The sequence below is a fragment of the Cupressus sempervirens genome, chromosome 1 (genome assembly GCF_028749045.1).
Source record: "Cupressus sempervirens isolate cs-2001-9-10 chromosome 1, ASM2874904v1, whole genome shotgun sequence".
Classification (NCBI taxonomy): Eukaryota; Viridiplantae; Streptophyta; class Pinopsida; order Cupressales; family Cupressaceae; genus Cupressus; species Cupressus sempervirens.
The window spans coordinates 3,915,498-3,938,165 of record NC_143118.1 but is presented as its reverse complement, the minus strand read 5'-3'; the positions used below and the strand labels follow the sequence as shown (position 1 = coordinate 3,938,165).

General features: G+C 37.0%; 1 protein-coding gene across 2 annotated transcripts in view; it reads right to left on the bottom strand.

Annotated features, from left to right (window-relative positions):
* AAE18 (acyl-activating enzyme 18) overlaps positions 1-22,266 on the bottom strand; it is a 77,384-nt gene extending 55,118 nt beyond the window's left edge. Inside the window, exons 1-5 of one of the 2 annotated variants that reach the window (XM_089815773.1) lie at positions 21,993-22,266; positions 21,296-21,606; positions 8,248-8,377; positions 7,741-8,000; positions 7,180-7,381 (exon numbers count right to left, since the gene is read on the bottom strand). In XM_089815773.1, the coding sequence (XP_089671899.1) occupies positions 7,180-7,381; positions 7,741-8,000; positions 8,248-8,377; positions 21,296-21,570 (867 nt within the window). In that variant the 5' untranslated portion in view covers positions 21,571-21,606; positions 21,993-22,266. Of the gene's footprint in view, positions 1-7,179; positions 7,382-7,740; positions 8,001-8,247; positions 8,378-21,295; positions 21,607-21,774 lie in introns of both variants that reach the window. The other variant, XM_089815770.1, reaches the window with a different exon arrangement.
* Positions 22,267-22,668: the final 402 nt, after the last annotated feature.

Here is a 22,668-nt window from a genome sequence, read left to right as displayed (position 1 = left end):
AATGCACGCCTTAGCATACATAGCAATATTTATATCAAAAAAACTGAGTGAAAAGAACAGCATTTCTATCTTTCCACAGAGTGAACAAAATTTCCATCCTAAAGGTATGCCAAATTTGGGTAAATTTTCTAGGGATCCTGGGGGAATCCCCCAAAATAACCATGTGCCAAGAAAAGGGTTCAGGTCGAAACAGCTTAAAAAAATCATGAATCTAGTCCCAATAATTTTGAGCACGTCTACAAAACCAGAAAATATGCAGGAAAGACTTTGGTTGGCCACAAAATGGACACCTAGGATCTGGAACCCCAATATGCTTGAGTCGAGGCCCAAGGGAAAGACCTTGAAAAGCCAAGCACCTAGCAAAGTGGGCAATCTTGGGCTCTGTAATGGCACTCCAAATAGTGTCAAAGCACTTTCTCCATTGAGAAAGGGAAGATTCTAAGTGCCATCTCTGATTGAGCATATCCACCATCAGCAGATGGGGAGAAAGCCATCTATAACCCAGACTTGGTTTGTAGCTGTTGAAAGGAGTGGCAGGATACCACTTTCAATTAGTCCACCAAGGTCTAACAGACTGGATACCCACTTTATGAATTAAGTGACCTGGAATTGCAGAAAGCAATAAGTCAAAAGTCTGTCGATCTAAACAAGCAAGACGGTACTGGACTTGCATATCTTCTCAAGATCTGAGACTCATGGAGACCCTAGAGAAAAGATCTTTAGGAGTCTTGATGCTTCTTTTGAAAAAACACAGAGCACAAGCACCTTGAGTCTTGGCTAGGGGAATACCCTAGATGGCAAACAGGAGAGAGCAGCAAATGTTCTGTTGGTTCAAAGAAAGCCTATCACAGAACTCATCGCTAGACCAGTGAAGCCAAGGCTTAACAGCTTCCCAAGCTTTCCATAAGCTCTTGATAAAAAAAGAGCCCGGTATGAGCACAGGTTCTCGCATGATGAGAAGGGTTTGAAACCCAATACCCTTCCATGAAGTCTGTTAACAGGAAACCTAGAGGAAATGCAATGTCGAACCAGAATCTTCCAAGCTTCATCTCTAGTGATGGCACGAATAATCCATTTGGCACATAGAGCAAGGTCTTTCTTCTGTTTGGAGAGAAGGCCAAGGCCTCCAGACTCTTTGGGGAGACAACAAAAGTCCCAAGCAACTCTGTGAAAGCCATGATGATCGGAACCAAAAGCCCAAAGAAAATCACAGAGAAATCGCTCTAATTTTTGATAAGAGGCTTTTAAAGGAGCCCAACAAGAATAATAATAGACATGCGTAGCAACAAGAACTATAGAGCAAATCTAGAATTTGCCTGCAAGAGAAAGCAGTTTCGTAAGACAAAAATCCAACTTCTTAGTAACCTTGGCAAGCATAGCATTCCATAGATCCACTGGCGACGCTTAAAAGGAAAAAGGAATGCCTAAAAAGTAGAAAATCTCCCCGTGAGTGACCCATTTCCATTCAAACTGGTTAAGCCAAGGTGAAGCTGGCAAAAGACACTAGTGATAACAGAGCATTTTACGCCATTGAATAGCAAAGCCAGAGGCTCGAAAAAAGTGTCAAGGCAATTCAAGGCATTATTGATGTTTTCTTCATCCTCCAAAAGAGTGAGAAAGGAATCATCAGCAAAATGACCATTGACCAACTGGGAAGAGGATTTTGGTAAAGAGGTGCCACAAACCAAACCTGAGGACATGGAGTGACCTAGCAAGTAACCAAACCCTTCAACAGCAAGAACATAAAGCGGCGGAACCAGAGGGCAACCTTGCTTGATGGAACAGAAAAGCCCAAAGGCATTAGATTGGGAGTTATTGATGGTAATGCAAGCATTAGCATCTCTAAAGAGCATCTCCATGGATTGTAGGAAATTGGGACCAAAACCAAGAGCTTGGAGCATAGCCAAAATAAAAGGCCATTCAATCTAGTCATAAGCTTTAGCAAAATCTTTTTTCAAAAAGATAGCCGACTGCTTGGACTTGCGAGCCCACTCCATACCTTCCTAGACAACAATAATGTTGTCAAGAATATATCTGGATTTGATAAAGCCAATTTGCTCAGGCCGCACAATTAAAGAAAGGAGATGGCAAATTTTGAGAGAAATTGCGTTGGCAATAATCTTGTATGACACATTAAGAAGGGTAATGGGCCACCAATTGCAAATATCCTCAGGATCTCCAGCTTTAGGTATGAATTTAATGTTTCCTTTGTTGATAATAGCTCCTAAGCTTTTAGAATGATAGACTTCAAGATAAACTTTGTGCAGATTGGGACCAATATACTCCTAGAGGTGTTTGTAAAATTCACAAGGAAACCCATCACACCCAGGGGATTTATCATCTGCCATGGAGAAAACCACCTCTTTAAGGTCTCAGAGGGTAAGAAGTTGCTCACAGAAAGTACATTGCTCAATTGCTGGGCAGTTTGGAGTAACAAAAATACACATTTTGAGAGCTTCCTCTTGAGCAACTGAGTTTCCCTACGAAGCAAACACGTTTTCATAGTGATGAACAAATGTTTGTAGGATGTTAGGGAGACTGGAGAGAACAGAAGTGCCTTGTTTGATTTTTTTAATCCCAATATCGGTATGACGGGCTCGAAGAGCCTGAAAGAACTCTTTCGAAGCTTTATCGCCAACCTCCAAACAATGGAGGCGAGCTTTGATTTGGGCCCCTCGAGTAGCATAATTATCTGCAACCTGTTTGTCATGGCAAAATTTGGCAAGTTGAATTTGCAAAACAACATCAAAAGGGTTAAGGGTAAGAGCCTCAAAAGCTTTTCTGAGAGCAGTGGTAGTGGATTCATAAGACTGCCTTTTGAAAACCGCCAACTGCTGCCCATAGATGCACAGAAAGCAAGCGGTTCTGGTAATGACATCATTCCACCACTAAATCCACCCTGTTTGGGAATGCAGATGTGGCTTCAAATTCCAGACGTGTAGGATATAAGCAATAGTGGAAGTATGCATCAGCACTAACGTGCTAAGGAAAAATTGAGATCTGACAACTCTCTAGACAGCTGTATGCCACGGAATAGCAAAATAAATGGGATAGTGGTCAGATAATGTCACATCTGGCAAGGGAATGACTGGTAAATCTTGATCCTTAGAAAAGGAGAAAAAAATTGTGCAGTAATCATGGCACGACTGAGACATTTTAATATGTGGTTAGAGCCAGCTCGAAAGTTGGACCAAGTGTGCCAAACCCCACTATGTTGGCGGCGGCGTATTGGGATCAAAAAGGCCCATTTTATTGCGCATGTAGTACCAGGCTTCCCTTTCCCCAGTTGTCCAACGAAAAGGTGAAATGCCATCTTTGTCAAAGGCCAGCTCAACCATATTGAAGTCACCACACCTAACCCAAGTAGCTGGAGGCAAGTTGTCAGCCAGTCAGCCCCACAATTGAGATCTTTCCATAGCATCATTGGGAGCATAAACATTAACAACTCCAAAAGAATGATTGTTAATGGAAAGCAAAAGCCAAATGATTTTGTGCATGGAGTTAGAACCATGCAAAATAATAGCAGAATGAAGACGAGGTGACAAGAGAGTAACTACACCACCCTTGCCAGAATCGTGTTGAGAGGAAAACACAATGCCATCCGGCCAAATGACACTACATGTAGAAGAAATCATGAAGCCAGAGATCTTAACTTTTTGCATAAGGGAAAATCTAAATTTCCAAGTCTATGATGGGTATTCCTGACATAGTACTTTCTAGAGAGGTCTGTAAGACCTCGCACATTCCATGATAAAAAATTCATGAAAATTCTTCCATATCTTCCTCGTCCTCGAGAGAGGAGTAGCTATTCTCCAAGAAAGTTGAATCTAGGTCAAAGCCATAAGGAAAATCCTCTGGACTGATGGCCCAACGTTTCTTCTCTAGTTTCTCAACACGTCAGGGAGGACTACGAGAACATCCCACATTCTAAGTCACTATGGAAGAAGCAGAAAGAGGGGTGCAAATCACAACCGAGGTGTTAGCCCTAGCAGCCACCTTAATCCCCTATGAACCAGGGTTTGAAACCTGTGAAACACCAGGGTTTGGTTCTGAAAAAACCGCTTGCGTCCCTACGCTAGCTGGGGTTTGTGCTCTTGTTGAGATAGAAGGAACCGAAACGACAACCGCATATGACTGTTTAGGAGCTGAGGGAGCCTTGTCCTTGCACCCAACAGTAGTCCATTCTTCTTTTTTTCCCTTTTGTTGGTTTGGCAGGAGCCTCTTTAGGCAGGGGTTTAACCCTAGGCATAGCCAAAGGGCAATCCCTAAACTTGTGTTCTGTTGACTGGCACCTATAGTAGGTGTTAGGCAGGTTCAAATAAAGCACTTTCTAAGAGAAGGTTTGGGAACCAATCTGTATTTCCATAGAATTCTTAAGATCCTTGGAAAGATCAACCTTAATGCAAATGTGTTTCTGAGGACGAGCATTGAAAAAATTTCATGTTCCTTGGTAATAACTTTGCCAAGAGTATTGGCAATGGACTCAATAAAAGGCCAGCAAGGCAAGGGTAAACACGGGAACTCTACCCACACAGGAACCCTAATCTTTTCGTCATCAAAGACAGTGAAATCTCTCGACCATCTTTGAAAAACAAGCAAGGAAGAACGCACTGACCAAGGACCATTATTAAAAACCACGTCTGCTTACGACGGGTTGGCAAAGCAAAATAAAAAAAAACTTTGGTAAGGTTTTGCACAGCGTCAAGGTGGACTCCATGAGGAGTCCAACTCTTGTTAACCCATTCTCGGAGCATAGCTTCAGGAGGAGTCCTACCCACAAAATACCCTATCAAGGTATGTTGTTCTAACCAATCACAAGCAACATCAAATTCTTGCAAAGGAAGGATAATATCAGGATTACCTCATGAAAAACCTTCGGGATGAACTTGCGAGGATGTTTGTTCAATGGAGGCGCCATGGCTTTTTGAAGCAGCAGTGTGAACACTAGTATCAACAACTAGGTCACCATTGGCCGGGGCCATTATAAACTAGCCTAAAAACTCTCGTAGTAAATGCAGTTTGACAAGTGGAGGACACAGAACGAAAGCTCAGACAAAGAGTCATACACAAGGAAACTCAAAGATCGCATGAAACCCTAGCAAAGAAAAAAAAAACCCAATCCACTTCCCCTCTTTCATTTCAGCACACTAATTTACTTATTTTATTTTTTTTGAAAACTTTAAAAAAGCCCTAAAATAGAAATGAAGCTATGGTCTCTCTCAAAGCCTTGGAATTGAGCATAGGTTCGCAAGATGCAAGTTCATGAAGAGGTGTTCTCATGGCAAAAACTAAAAAATTCACCCTGCTCCACATCTTGGCCTTCTCGTTTGCTATCATGACTTGTGTCTTTTCAAAGCTTTTCCATGCAAACAAAGGAAATTTATCATGCCCTACCCACCAACAAGGGACGTTTGTCATTAACACATGGAAAAATGTTGTAAGAAAAACCTAAAAAATACTTTGCATTAATAATTTTATATTAAAACTAAGCTCACCTTCTTATATATGTGTCTATACATACATACATATGTGTGTATGTGCACATAAATACACACACACACATATAACGAATTTCAAGCATGCTTTTAAGGTTCACCAAATTTTGAACTTGAAGTTGAGAATTCGGAAAGCACTGCAACACCTATATATTTGTGAATTAGTAGCATGAGGAGAAAAATATCACTCCTACCTTGCGAGCTTCAACAAAATCCAACAGACCCTGTAGCTTGTACAATTCTTCAATGGTAACAAAGCAAGCATTGCCTTGTGCATTGTTTATTGGTTTGTGTGGTGTAGCAATGGGAAAATCGGATCCAACAATACTTTATTCCTCTCAACTTCTTCACGAAAATGTTCTCTACTAAAGCATCATAGAGATGTTAAAAATATCTAATGAGATTATGCTCCTGCTCTTGATTTGTTTCCACTACTTCATGGAAAACTGACCTTATTTGCTAGAGGCAATAATGCCAATGTTTTATATTAGTCAACTTAAGTTCAAACACACACAATGAAATAAACTAATAATGCATACCAGATAGGGTAACACAAAATAAGTGTTATTACAGAGTTTTTGTAGATATGGGTAGATCAAGAAAGACCATGTTGAAATCATACACTATGCCTATCTATGTTACTCAATATTAAGGAGGCAACAAATTCTGATTAGAGCAAAGCCATTAGAAGCCCCTGCAACTGAAACTAAGCCAACAAGTCAGCTAATAACATAGTCAGCTCCACAAGCCAACAAAATATTATGACTTCATTTAATGCTAATTACATGTGAAATATATAGTTCCTCATCCGTAACTGGTTTGTGCAGTTCCTAGGCCTTCACCCTCTTCAGCCTCTTCTTACCATAGCTCTAACACTATATTACAAAAACCGAGACATACAAAGAAACAAAGCAAGAACACAAGATAGAACTTCGAAATAGCTCGTATATATTAACAGAATAGCAATGGTCCCTTTGTAAGAAAGCAACAACATAAACCCTAATGTAATTGATACATATGAAGTCATCTTTACAATTTTAGATAATTTAAAATGAAGTGGTAAATTAACCTAATTCATGATTCTATCACTAAACAGTAGTATGACAATTACAACTTTATATTACAAACAATAACAGTCCTTTAAGGCCTAAGAAGAAAGTAGGTTAGTAATTGCGGCAAAAACGGTGCCAAATATGGTAAAATTCCTTATATTTCTCAAGTTTCTTCTTATATTGGGTTTTCCGAGGTAACCTTTTCCATTGTGATAGTATTCATGCAATGTTTCAGTTTGCATCTTTTTCACTTAAAGATTAAAACTATCTCTTTTCAGTTCAGCACTTAAACAACATTTTCTCGCACTCCAATTTGACTATTTTCTACCAATTCACTGATCAAGTTTTTTCTGGTGAATTAGTAATGGGATATATGTACTAATTACAGGTCAGCCACTCTTCAAGATGGCTACCCCATAAGTAGAGGATTGTCAGTACCCTTCAAGTGATGCCATTTTTAACCAAAGAAGGAACTCATTTTCCATCCATTAAACTTCTTTTTGAATAAAATAACATTCTGCACACACATTTCTAATGGGCTTAATCGAATTTTATTTTTATGTCTTGTCAAAAAGTAACCACTGCGCTTTCTAAAATAAAGCTGGATGGTTTAAATGGCTGTGGCTGTGCACCTGGGTAAAAATCCCCTTTGCTTTTGTTACTCGAATACGAGTTGCAATTTCCTTGGGAACGAAACTGTCTGCTATTGATACAACCACATACCCTGCAAGAACCAGTGCCAAGTATATAAGCACCGCATTCACAGTCATGGGCATGTCTATTGCAACTGCATCGCCCTTTGCAAATACTGCATCAAGTGCATTTGCAATTCGCCTGCACAGCATACGCAAAACCAAAGATAAATATTTTAGAGCTAGTTTTTCCCCTGGATAATTTCCCTTATGCTGGGATCTTCTGCATTATTTTATATCACAACTATTGGTTTTTCAACAAATGGATATTCTTATTTTGACAAAGTTATTGATATATAATTAAAGAAAGATGAATTAATGCTATTTTATTAGTGAGATTAAGGTACCAAAAAGTTGTCAGACATCTAAGATGCATGTCACTATAATATAGCAATAAAGACAAACTTTCTTGTTAAAAATTATTATACACAGAACATAAAAAATAACATAGAATAATTGATAATGAATAAATAGTGTATTTCTAAGATAGGGGAATCTTACATCACTCTAGCGCGTACTTCCCTCAATGTCATCTTATTCAAAGGATATTCATCTCGACCTTCCTCTCTCCAAACGATAGCTATGTTATCATCTGTTTTATTTATACTCTCCTTCGTTGAGAGGCAGCTTTCAGCAACATTTACAACTGAACCAGGCAGCCATATCCCACCAGGTCGGGACTTGTCACTGGTATTAAGAATACACCTAGGACTTTTATGGAAGATAATCGATAATTCCTTAAAAACAAGTGACCAATAAATCTGCAAAATGCACATAACAGAAATATCAGATCCCCTCCGTAGAATATTATCTCGCTGAAAAGACAGAGACAATAAATGGACTAAAACCACAATAACAGAATGACCATCACACTCAGCATATCCATCCCTAATAAAATCTCATAAATCGTAGTTTGCAATATTTTTTAGTGATCTTTTACATTCTTCCTAAATAAGATCACTACTGCAGAAACCCTACAAGTACAAGGTATAAATTCAAGTTACGGACCTCTGGATGATCTACAGAAAACTGCTGAAATGATTGAAAATTTGTGATAGGATTATAATAGGATGATCCCAAAAGCTGTGGTCCATGGGCTTCCATCATACGTCCTAGGTTTGTGAGTCTAGCCGATTCTCTGTGGTTTGGAACAGGAGAAGTAAATACAATTAGAATCTGTTGTAAAACATTATAAGAATACACATAAATAAGTTCAAAACATTACAAACATGATTATTAACTGGGAATTTGTTCAAGAGAATGCCAAGAAATTCACTATAGCAAACATGAGGCACTATGTGATGTCCCGTTGTGTAAATTCTTAGAAATAAGGGACTATTAATTTGCAATTCATTTTCAAGACACTTCTTTCTAATCAAAGACTTCTTATAACACAAAATTCCTTTGAAAACTTATATTGAAGATAGATGATAGCAATTACTATAAGAAAAACACTTAAGATTTGCTATATAGTTGTTTATCTATAGAATATATAATGTAATATGATAAACTTATTCACTATATAAAGTTCAAGTATAATTGGATGTAAGAGGACCCCCTAGTTGCAACTTTTATTATTTTCTCAGATGTTTTTGCAATGATAGTAAAATGCCAAGCCAATCCACAAGACACAATGCTGCATCTACTAAACCAATACCAATTGAAATGACCAAATACTGAAATGTATTAAAATGCTTGCAACAACAATATTCAGATGTAATTCAAACTTTCAATACTGAATTAGATTGCCATTAATCATTTTTCACGGATGCTTAGATAATAATGCAACCAAGATACTTATTAATGTTCGACAAATGAATATCGAAGTTGCATACTGAAAAACACAGCCCAAACACTGATTTCAGACCTGGTTTGGTCCCTATCAGACTTGTATGGCACACTGCAAAACCACGTAATTCCTTTTTAATTCATTATCAGACTTGTATTGCTCAGTTTCATGGAGTTTCAGACTGTTGTAGCATATTTCAGAGTTATTACTGACAAATATAGGCCCTTCCTGAGCATGTACAGCCAGCCCTAAATCTCTGAGATTTACTCCAGCAAGTATGACACCTCTTACTGGGGTTTAAACCTCAAACATCAGCCTTAGACTTACTGTAAGTGACGATATAAGTGCTCAACAAACAGAAGATTGTTTCCATATACTTCAATCCATAGATGGAAAAGTTGCCAAGGCCTGAAAAGAATTCGGGAAGACCTCAGCATGTTCTTGGCAAAAACTTGGCAAAAAAACTCAGGAGCTTAAAAAATTGCTTAAATAAGTTAAATTCAATTAGAAATGCATTGTTTTTTTGTAAAATTCAATAAGAAGATGCATCTAATGTGTCAATAAATGAGAACACAAAAGAAACAAGCTGAGTCTAGATATATTTAAATGCAAAGTGGGTACAAATTGCATTGTCATGAGGAATGTTGATGGCTGGAAGCAAAATAGTAAACAGTTTTTGTAAAAGTAAAAGTAAATACATCATTACAATTACATTTCCTAGCTCTAGTAAGAACTAAGGGAGAGGTAGAGCTATAGGGTGTAGTCCTAGAAGTCTGTGTTGGGCATGATTGTGCCTCCTCCATAGATGGAAAACTCACCAAGGCCTGAAAAAAAAAAATCAAGAAAACCTTGGCCAGTTCTCGGCAAAAAAAATCAGGAGCTTAAAAAATTGCTTAAATTCAATTAGAAATGTTTTTTTTTTTTTTGCAAAATTCAATAAGAAGATGCATCCAATGTGTCAATAAATGAGAACACAAAAGAAACAAGATGAGTCTAGATATATTTAAATGCAAGGTGGGTACAAAATTGCATTGTCATGAGGACTGTTAATGGCTGGAAGCAAAATGGTATACAGTTTTTGTAAAAGTAAATATATCATTACAATTACATATTACTCTTCCTAGCTCTAGTAAAACCTAAAGGAGAGGTAGAACTAGAGGGTGTAGTCCTAGAAGTCTGTGTTGGGCATGATTGTGCCTCCTCATTCAGTATGTCTACCTTAGTTTGTGGCACATCCTACATCCTAGATGTAGCTTTGCCACTAGCTTCTTGTAACACTGGCAAAGACTCCTCATCCAACTCATCCTCCTCAAAACCATCTACTATGAAACCAAATCCACCCCCAATGCCTCCACAGCCCGCCTCTCCAAATCATTGACACCATCCTCTAGTTGCTCCTGTGATGTCCAATCACTGTAAGGATTTATATTCTCTAAAGCGATTGGACAAGTTGCTACTTCTTGTGCCTTCTTTGCACACTACTGAAGATTATATTGCACAAAGACAAGGTCAGTGAGGTGTTTTTGAGTTAACTTGTTCCTCTCCTTTGTGTGGATGGCTTCAAACAAGGTCCAATTATGCTCAAAATTAGATGACCTACAAGGCTCACACAGATTTTTGAGGGAGCTTTTTAGAGTTTTGGAATATCTCCACCCCAACTTTGTTACCAAGAATCTATCAAATAAATATTAAAAAGTTAGAAAGCAAGAGAAAAGCGAAAACATATTTTATCAATTCATCAATTACTTTAGACCTCAAAATCCAAACGGGAGATGTTATAGCTAAGGTTTGAGTAGTTCTTCTTCTCCTTATTGAAGATTATTGCTGCGATAGAGATCTTTATCTTGATTATATGACCGTTATGGTCATCTTCAGCCGAAGAAGACATTTATGATAATATTTGAGACAATATTATATATAGAAACATATGTCATGCAAAGATGCATGCATATGGAAACATTAAGAGTTCTATAGAAATTGAAGAGACCTTCGGTTGTGTAAGGAAGAGTTTCTCTATTCTTTATATATATATCAAGTGAAAAGCATTGTACTTGAACATTTCATTATCAATAAAAGTGATATTTTCGTGGTGTGGCTGGGTTTTTCCCTTCAAGTGGAAGGGTTTTCCCAGGATATATATTTTGCATCTTTTGTTCTTCTTTATTACTGTTTATTATTTATTTCTGGGCAAAACATTAACATGGTAAGAAAGCCTAGTTTTGTTAACAGCAACAAAGAAGTCTCTAATTTGTTCAGATGGTAATTTGAATTTGGTGTATAATATAGTCACAATAGAGACTTCATATCTATTATGTTCTGCAATCAACTCTTCTCTGAATTTCTCCTATGTGTGTCCATGTTGGCTGCTCAATTCCTATCATTCTTCAGGCCCAATTTGTTTTTTGGCTATCTATTATAATTGTTGGAATCTTAAGTGTATGTGTCTTCTTCCAGCTGGGACGGTGACTGAACATGGTCATCGGGCTGGCCAATTCATCAAGCTCTTCATTCTTCCATTGATAGTTTTCTTCACATATGTGGTGGAGTTATTTTATGAATGATCATATATCGTCGTCGTTTTTTCTGTTAGATGTTTTTAGCAAATACAAAAGGTCATTTTGGAGTGTATTTGTTTCTGTATTAGCATTGATAACTTGGTTCCAAGGCATTGAGCCAAGTCTTCGGAGCTTAATTAAAAAAAAATACAAGGAAAAGAAGAAAGTGGGAGGAGTGTTATTGCAATGTATATTGCCTTAGCCGTTCTACAGTTGTATAGTCTCCTTTGCAACTATTCCGCTCAACATTCATGAAGAGTATATACAAGTATCATTATGCATTTAACTCAGGTGAATATGACATGCATAAGTGTAGAGGTTTCTTTTCATGTTCATGTGGATTGGGCACCACTGGAAAATCCCTATCGTATTCTAATTGTAACTGTTGTTGACTGTTTAATGCTAATGGTGATGTATCTTCAGCTTTTGGCTCTTAATCATTTTCAACACCAAGTCTTGTATGTGGAATGCTAGGGCATATTTCAATTTGATCAAGAGATTGTGAGAGAACTTCAGCAAAGAAAAAGACATTATATTTTGTGATTGTGAAGAATATATGAAAGATTGGTTGGATAGAGTACTAGTTTTTTATAGAGGATTGGGTGTTTATCATTTTTTTTTCTCTTTAGTATTGACAGAAACCTCAGTTTGTATGATGTTCTGACAGGCAGTTTTATACTTGCCTTCAAATTTGGAATTTCAAAAAGGGAATTCATGCTTTCTATAAAGAGAAGTGTATTGAGGAGCAATTTCATATTTGCTACATCTTATTGTAACAACCTCTTGCTCTAGGTTTTTCTAGTATTAATTTGTTTGGAAGATGCTGGTTTCAATTGTTGGTTCTCATTTTTATGTTTGTTGCATGGAAAGAGATAAGTATTTTATCTTGAATTCTTGTTATATCACTGGGAATAGTGTATGCTTATAGTATTGATATCTATTATAGTTGATTTTATGAGTTATTAATATCTCTCTTAGTTGTAGGGCGCAACACGAAGCAATGAGATGAGAATGTTGCCTTGATAAACATATTTAGAGGGAGATGTTTAGCTTTAGAGGGAGGTTGCATCAGCTATCTTATTGTGGCGATCAAGTTGTCCCTACAGAGAGGGAGTCTTTGTTGAGAAAGAATCTCAATCTTTCTTATACATGTGTTAATGAGTTCTTCTCCATGAGACAAGTTCAAGGTGAAATCTCTTGTTCCACCCTCTGTAAGTAAGTATGGTCAACCACCCTCTATGAGTAGGCATGGCGAAAATGCATTCTTATCTGTGAGAAGCCTATGTAAAAACCCCTGTTCCACCCTCTACGAGTAGGTATGGTGGACCACCCTCTGTGAGTAGGCATGATGAAAATGCATTTTTCTCTGGGAGAAATCTGAGGTGAAAACCCTCATTACACACTTGCGAGTAGGTATGGTGGTCCACCTCTACAAGTAGGCATGGCAGAAGTCATGTGTGTGACTCCATGATGGTAATCTTATGCTACTACAATGAATTATGTTACGCTGAGATAACATGTTTTATGTGATTAACACTATGGTTGCAGCTATGTATGTCTTCCATACTAAAATCTCTCTCTTGCTAAGAGGGGTGTTGAAGATTGTAGCTGCAACAAAAGTCTTTATCTCTGATTTTATGAAATAGAAATATGACCGTTATGGTTATTTTCAGTTGAAGAAGACATTTATGATAATAGTTGAGATAGTATTATATGTAGAAACATGTATCATGTGAAGAGGCATGAACATGGAAATACAAAGAGTTTTATGTTCTGGAAATTGAAGAGATCTGCAGTTGTGCAATGAAGAATTTCTCTATCCTTTATATATATATATATATATATATATATATAGTATCAAGCGGAAACCATTGTACTTGAACATTTCATTGTTAATAAAAGTGATATTTTCATGGTGTGGTTGGGTTTTTCCCTTCAAGTGGAAGGGTTTTCCTAGGACAAATGTTTTGCATCTTTTGTTCTTTTTCTGTTCTTCTTTATTGCTGATTATCATGTATTTTTAGGCAAAATGTTAACACTTGCCAGCTCTGAGGAGAATAGCTTACCCCTTCCTTAGACGTTTGGAGTTCGGCCAAAACAAGATCTCTCTCTCCTCAACCTCAATTATCATCCTCTGAATGCATGTAGTGAGGCCCTCCATGACCTCTCTATCAGAATTTGAGTATTCTTGAACCTAAAATGAAGGTTGAGAAAGTACCCTATTGCATGAATGGGTTAGTGTTGTTGATTGTTACATCTCCTATCAATAATTTCTCAAATAGAATCAAATTAGAGTCTATCCCCCTTGTAGTAATTTTTAAAGACTCCTTGTCCCTATCCATGGCCTCATTAATAGACCCCATTGGAGTTTGATCCTCATCTACCAAGTGCACAAAACTAACAAAGGGCTTGGGGACCTACAATTGAAAAATACAAATTACAAAAAGATTAATTAATGACGTTACAAATTAACAATGAGAGACTTGAATCAACAATAATTAAAATTCAAGTTTTGAAGTTAGCTTCACAATTTTTGCAGCCTTTTATTCATAATGGTTGTCGAAGACTATGCATGTGACACCTTCTCCTTCAGGCTTCTTTCAATAAGGTGAGTCTAGCCATGCTCTCACAAATGTTTGTTTCAAAGACTGCTTTGCAACATCAAGAAAAATTTTGCGAACCTTATGACACCAGATCTCACTAAATCTCTCCCTTGAGTGTGCTCTCTCATCGAATGTAGAACCCAAGGGTGACTGTAAATATATTTTGTGATCCTCCTTGCATCTTCCAAAACAAGAGTCACCTAATCAGATTTTCCTATATCCTCCAAAAGAAGGTAAAGGGCATGCATTGCACAAGGTGTCCAAAAAAGAGTGGGATGCCTTTCTTTGAGGATTCTACCTTCTTCCACATATGTGTTAGCATGAATGCTTATGCTATTCCTGTGGGGGAGTATCCTAGTAGTGTTGGAGACATGATTTAGTGATTATATGTTGCATTCATGACAAAGTTTGTCATTGATGTCAACATATTGGTTATTCTGTGAAGACTGGCAGAGCAACAGACAGAGATTGGCTTCACGTGGTTCGAGGATTGAAGATCATCTTATGTGCACTTGGGATTATGTTCTATAGTATGTCTAGATGCTCTAGATAAGATCATGTGTGGAAATATGAAGACTGGACAGAGTTATGAAGGATTTGGTGAAGGCAACTTTCAAACAGCGTTTCTGGAAAGTGGGTATTATTGTTTGGATTTTATCTCCTAACTGAAATGGAGTCTAAATAAGCGAGTTGAGACAGAGGTTGAAGGCATGTTGAAGATGGCTTGGTTAAACATGCATAATCAGATGATTAGTGAGTGGAAAGTTATGAAGACTGTAAGTCGACAAATTGTTTGTAATTGTGAAAAGATGTAATATTGTCATGTAACGTGTAATGTAATATTTTAAGTTGGTCCTATATTATTATTGTAAATTAAGAAGCCTCAAAGTTGACTCAATAACTTGTTTTAGGACTTGGTATAAAGGAAAGATGTTTTCCTTGAGGTAGAGTGTGTAGATCAGTAAGATCATATGGTGATATGTGGTCATATCTATGTGATGTATTGTGTGAGCTTAAATGTGAATATCTTTTGGACCAGAGAAGGGATTGGTGTAGTTGAGGCACGAGGAGCTTACAATGAACTGTATTTGGCAAGATAAGTCGTTGTTGAACAATTATTGATAGTATTGAAGCTCTTTGGACAGTGGGTCCATCTCTCTTCCTTTTAACTCCTAGTAGGGTTGGCACAACTCCTAACAAGGTTGGAATCTCCTAACTAGGATTCAAAGTCTCCTAACAAGGACTCACATTGACTAATTGTATTTCATTGATTCCTACCAGGGTCCATCCTTTCAAAAGAAACTTTTATATTAGTACATCATCTTGTGGGCATCATTCCCACCAAGGTTTTCCCTCTGATCAAGGGTTTCCCTAGATAACAAATCTGGTGTTATTATATTATCTTTCTCTGGTTGTTGTATCTACTATTTATATGCTTCAAAATTAATAAGGATATTCAGAGTTGTTTTAATTACATAACTAATTCACCCCCCATGCCCTCTCAATTATCTTGGTGGACTTTAGTTTCTAACAATATGTTGTTGCATTAACTATGATTATTTACACCACATTCTCTACTCCCACCTCCCTAAAAATATGCTCCAACATTCTAGCCAATATTTTTACATTTTTCACGTTATTGGAGACATCAAAAAACTAAAGTCTAAGTTTTTGCTCATTGTGAGTTCTTGATGATTCTTGATTGTTTTAACCTTTTATAAGGCTGAATGACTTTCATCTATCAAACTCTTCATATATTCTTCCTTAGATGCAATAACCTTCCAGGACTTCAATATCATGTGTCGTGATTTTTGACATCTCTTGTTCATCCAAGTGTCCATGCCTTTGCTTGATTTTCTGTGCATTCTCTCTTGCATTTGAAGCTATCAACTTGCAATGCTTAGCTCTCTCTTTCAACTATTCACATAGTCGAATAGTCCTTTCTACATCCTCACCGCTATCCATTAATTTCCCTGGTTCTTTTCTTCCCATAGGTTCATAAAAGAGTTTTCTCATTTGTTCGTCCTTACCTTCGATGTCACATTCTATTGTTTACCTTCTTCAATTTGATTAAATTTGACACACAATGCATCCTTCACTTCACTATCATTAGAAATGTTACCCTTCTCATCCACATCCATTGACATGTTAGTGGATGCCATGTACTCTTCAAGAGATGAAGTAGAATCATGAAGTCTATTTCGATTTCTAGACTTATTAGATAAGTTATCCTCAATATATGATTCTTGACATGGAGTGAGTACAGTCTCAGAATCCTTGTGCATCATTTCGTCGGTGGTTGAAGAAGCATATGAAGACAAAGCCATCTCTTTATTTTTAGAGATGTTGAAGATCACTTTCTTGTCTTGTCTTTCTTCATATGCTGGCATGAGATCACGAGCATTTGTTAGCTCCTTATTAGCATCTTAATATCCCACAACATGTGATTTATCCAGCTTTCAACACATTAATATCCCTACTTTGAACTTACAGGAAAGAGTGATGCTTTAGTTAGCAGTCATATCAAAGGGTCAATACATGAAGAGGTGCACATCAGAATAATATACCAAGTATATAGAAAGAAATCCCTATGTAAGCCTCCAAGTGGGTTTATATGCCAAGTTGGCATCTGATTTAGCTGTAAACTATGAGATAATCTTCATATTATTAGTTTGAGGCCTTCAAGTTGCAATTGGATTTCCCAGAATAAAAGCAGGTGTGAAGCATCAAAGCTATGATACCAAAGTGATGTAAACCAATTAACATTCAAATCAGAGAGGTGAGAGAATGTTTACTCCTACAATTTTGGGCATTTTATTTCAACATGGAGGTTATGTTTTCCTTAAATGGACTGCAAATTAACTGTCGTTTCCGTAACTGATGTCACCAAAACCTAGCTACCATGGCAGCTATATTTTAATCGGCAACTACTCTTTTACTGGACTCTTCTATTGTTAATAGATGGATGTCCCTTTTGGTCTCCATTTTGGCAGATTGAAGGTCTGATGTGTTTCAGTCAGTAGTCCCCTACTTTTGATATGTTAGGATCAAGCAACATTGAGAGGGGGCTGAATCAGTGGCGCAGCACTTTTAATCAAATAACCGAAATGATAAAGCACAGTAATAAAGCATACACAATAAGAGAACTCATAACACCATGATTTGTTCTTGTGAAAACATTGGCCAAGGGAAAACCTTGGCGGGGATTGAACCCACGAGATAATGCACTAGTTTTAATGTGCCCCTGTTAGGAAATCTGACTTTGTTAGAAGTCCATACAATATGTCCAGTAAATCAGTCCCTGTTTGGAGACTAGACCCTGTTAAAGGTTTTCAACCCTATTAGGAGTTGTGAGAACAAAAAGGGAGCTCACTGATCAAGGATGAAGGTTAAAGCCACCTTCAAGGACTCATTGTCCAATACATGATACATTACATTAAGATTAGATCATATAAAAATCAACCATACATAGCATCTCAATTCCTGATTAGTTCTAATGAAGCTCGCATCTGCTCTGTTCTGGCTTCCAGCATTAAGGCTTGCACATCACAACAGCATATTATATTCATCCATATCCTCACATACCAAATTGCCCTCATTTATACCACTTCAGTTCTTTATTCCTGTTGGCTTCAACAAGGCTTTACCAAACGTGTACATACCCATACCAAGCATAAAATTAGGTTATCCTATCCAAAATTTGCAACCTTGGATGTCGTCTCTTCATGCTAAGTAAACTGGTTTGCTTACCCAATTTATCCAAATATCAAAAACTGTCCTGTATTGCTGCCTTCCCGAACCTGTGCCAATTTGCACTACTATATCTTATTCAGCATCACATACTAAGACTAGAAGTCACAGTAATAGACCATATACATCCCATATAACATATTCCTTAAGTTGTAGACCCATTTGATAAAATCCTCTGTCGCCGCTGACCAAAACTGTCAAACTGTACTCTGTGTACCATTCCTGGACTTGGACATTTTTCACTAAACTGACCAACCAAAACTTGTCATCAACACTAGCGGCCATACCAGAACTATATGTTTTCATCAATGACAACATCTGTATTGTTACCTGGCATACACTTGCCAACACCATCTCTGATTACTAGGACATGGAATACTGTGACGAAGTTTACTGCTGACATGTTTTCAACGAGGCCAGGGATAATCATATCCACAGCAATGGTATCTTGCTAGGAGGTGGTATCCTGCATTTAATCGACCAAATATGCATGAATAAAAACAGAGAAGAGAACAGGTACAGAAGAGGAGGAGAGTGCAGCCATTCAGTATTTTCCTCCTCTGTCCGGGATTGAAAGATGTAAAGAGGGAAGATATGAGAAGTTATGATGGACCTCTTCCTCAACTGATTAAAACAGATAGAAAGGTGTGATTGGCTGTCCATTCAGCCCACATATAGGTCTTGTTTGCATCAGTTTTGATATTAAAGCAGTCTTTGATGCTTCCAGTGAACTGGTGGAGGGGTAGGAAGAGTGAAGGCCCTCAAACAAGGCTGCTAGAGTTTTCAATCCTCTGGAGAGGTTTAAAAAAGTTTAGAACTTATAAAAAAGATACCAATCAGTATAGGCTTATATGATTCAGATTATGAGGCTTAGAATTTCAATGGATACACAGGAGAGTGAAAGACAGGCAGAAGCATGATATCTGAATGGACTGAAGTTTCAACTTCAAGATGAGCTGACATTGGTAAAAGTAATTGCCGTAGAGGATGCTTATAATTATTTCATAAAGGTAGATGGAAAACTAAACCAGAATAACAAAATGGTGAGTAAAAGGGGTGATGGCAATCAAAGTAAAGGGAAAGAAGTTTCTTTTGAACCTACTATAAGCAAAGAAAGCTACAAGGCAAAAATGTGAGGAGTGATTTCAAAGGAAGGGGAGGCTTTCAAGTAGCAGACAAGGACAACAACCATTTGGAGATTGGAAGCCGTTGAGATGCTTTATTTGAAATGAAAGTATAATGCCATAAACAGAGAAGAAAACAAGCACTTAAAAAAGGAAAAGAAAAAGAGGAGAGAACAAGTACAGGATGGGCAGGGAAGTGTAGTGGTGCAATATTGTAATATCTTCCTCAGTTGAGGATTCCAAGATGCATAGTAGGATAGTGGAAGTTTTGATGTTTCCTCCAGAGCTAATTGAAACAGACAGAGACTTGTGAGAGACTGTATATTCAGCCTCTATGTCGGTCTTGTTTGCATCAAAAGTGGATGTATTTTTTTCTATAGACTTTCCAGGTGAAGTCACTGGCAATCAATATAGATCTGGTGAATAGGTGGGATATAAATTCATGTTTATTATTTACTTTGAGAATACACTAAGAGATATGAGATGGATTGGGCCAACAATTATGACCAGAGAGAAGCATAGGACACAATATATGTTGAAGAAACAGACCACCTCATTTATGACTGTTCAACCAAAGAACCTCAGAGACAAAACTAATTGCAGAAATTCCAAACACTTGTGCTATCGAACATTACAACCATCATCATCCAAGCAAAGCCAAACATTATTTACATAGCGACCTGATAATTACTGAAAAAAAAACATTTCAGAATAGCTTTCCCCAGAAAAAGAAGCACATTGCTTTATTAAGAGGGAAGATTACCAACCAATTTCCCAGATGAAATTTTTATCTGGTCACGCAGTCAAGGCAGGTGATTAACATTAATTGCGAAAGGTCTCCTGCCAGAGAAGACAAGAACCAGAGACCTAGCGATGCCTACACAGGAATCATTAGATCATGCACAAGGTTGCACAGGGACGGGGGTACTTGGGGTACGGGTATAGGTACGGCTATTATTCATAATAGGGGACGGGGTACTTGGGTATGTCAAACTTTATTTTAAATTACTTTTGTATTAAATCTGAAATTATGAGTCATGACAATGGTTTTTCAAACCAAGAACAGTGATGAAGTTTGCAAGTGTAATGTATTCTTAAAATGTTTCTGGATTCAATTGTGTTACTGTTTTTGATCCAAAACAGTAACACAATTGAATCCAGAAACATTTTAAGTATTCTATGGATAGTGGAAATCTGCTCTCTACTAATGTAATGTATTGAATTCAGTTTCAGATTTGCTATATGTTTGTAATAATAGTATATGATAAATGTTTAGATGCATAACAGAGAAGGCAGACTTTAAACATGAACAAGAAGATCATAAATCATATGACAATACAATATTGCAAACGATAAACTATTATTAATGTTAATCAATATTGTATGAGAGTTTCAAACTAATTAGGTATTAAATTAAGCTTGATAAACAATAAGCCGATATGCAAATGAAAAAAAATCACAAATCTTAATCCAATGTCCTTAGGAGTACGCGGCACTTGGATACATGTACTCATAAATCTTAATCAATGTCCTTAGGAGTACCTAGCACTTAGATACATGTACCTGGTACTTGAGTCATGTACTTGGGTCGTGGTATGAGTACCAGAGGTGTGGGTATGAGTACCCATGCAATCTTGATCATGCACCATGATCCAGTACTCCCAAGGAATTATGCGTATAGATTGATTGGTTTTAATCAACTAAGTAGTGGTGAAAAGCTTTTCAAACATACTTTCAGATTTCTGGATTTGATTGTGTACAGTTTTTTTACGTCAACGTTTCGGATCATACTACATGATCCATCATCAGGATCATACAATTTGATGTTCTTTTCTCTCTAGCATCCTGATGATGGATCATGTACTATGATCCAAAATGTTTATGTAAAAAAACTATACACAATCAAATCCAGAAATCTGAAAGTATTAACATAGATTGTAGAAATCTAATAGATCTCAGCTTTTCAAACGTTTCTCTAAAGACTTGGAAAATGGGGAAAAAGAAGAAGACGCCAATAGGACGATCCAAACAGAAATCGCTTGTTCTATAAATTAAGCTTCCCAGTCTAGGTAGACGGCCAAATAAAAAGTAAAAGCGACATGTCAGCGGGAACTAGACTCGTTATATAATAACGAAAATAATTATTTGCAGTATCTTTGGAGCTTGAATACGTCCTAACTCCTGCCTGCAATGAAATTCATAAGCATTTTGATTTAAATATGAAAAGAAGCTTACTGGGTAGGGAACCAATAAAGGGGTGGTCCATTCTTGGTAGTGTTCCAGTCTTTATAAATGGAATAATACATGAGCTGGTGCAGAGCATGCGGGTAATGAGGTGCCAGAAGCTCCTTTGAAACTCTCTGCCATAGCGAGGTTGGTGATCCCCCAATGTCTCCAATGGCTCCTTGAAGTTGCCTGTAAAAAACCTCTGCCCTGGGAGGTGGTAAGCCTGCATGGATTATGTCATCTAATCCCACCTCTCTCACACTCTTCACTGTTTCACTATCCATTGCACAAATGTATCACCAGAGAGTCAAAACTCTTTCCTGCAAAAACACACCAGGATGAATTTCAAAATTAATAGATTTCCACTGGATTTATCATAATCAAAACTAGGATGAATTTCAAAATTAATAGATTTCCACTGGATTTATCATAATCAAAACTATCATCCTTTTAATAGACATTCATTCTGATAATAAAATCTTATTTACTTCTGATTAAAGCAATTTGAAGTGTCCACAAATCCGAGTCCGAAAAGCAACGAGGAAATAAAATATCAAATATCGAATGAATAAATTTTGATCAAGAATCTTCAACTTTTTGTTTTCCTCCACAGTCACTACCAGTACAGTACAAATCCAGACTCGTATCCACTTGTGGAATAATAAGTTGATAAATCGTTGTGAAATAGAAGAGTTGTTATGCTTACCTTCCCATTTCAAATTGCATCTGAATGTTAGATGGAAATGGATTGGTGGATGGAATATACCGACTCCCCGAGAAGGTGATAATTCCAGTAAACTGCAGCCAAAACGTGATGGTGATATTCGATCGCAGTGGTGGGTTTGGTGCGCTACAACAATAAACATTCATTATTACTTTTGAATATGCACATGACTGTAAATTGTTGTTTCTCGATTGTGTCCAGACAAATATTTTAGATGAAATTTGACCAGTCGGTCCCGTAACAAATGTTTCCCTATGCGGGGAAGCAGAATAGATGGTGTATATGGCTCATTTAAACATTTGGAATCAAAATATTATCCTTTTAATGTATATAGAATTATTTATTTCTATTTTATAAATAAATTTCTATGTAGAAGATGATATTAAATTTAAATTGGTATTTATTAAAAAAATAATAATAATATCTAGAGATAAAGGAAAGTTATCATTGTCAAAGAAAATGACTTATTTTTATAGCAAGAATAAGAATGGGGTACAATAGTATACTTATCTTCTTAATGTAATGAATGAGCAAAAAATTATATATGTAATTAAAAAATTTAAAAGTGGTGAGAAAATTATTCTATTCTGAATTATTTATTAAGAGGGTTTTTATTTTTAAAATATTCAATTATCGAATAATTAAATTAAGAGTTGCA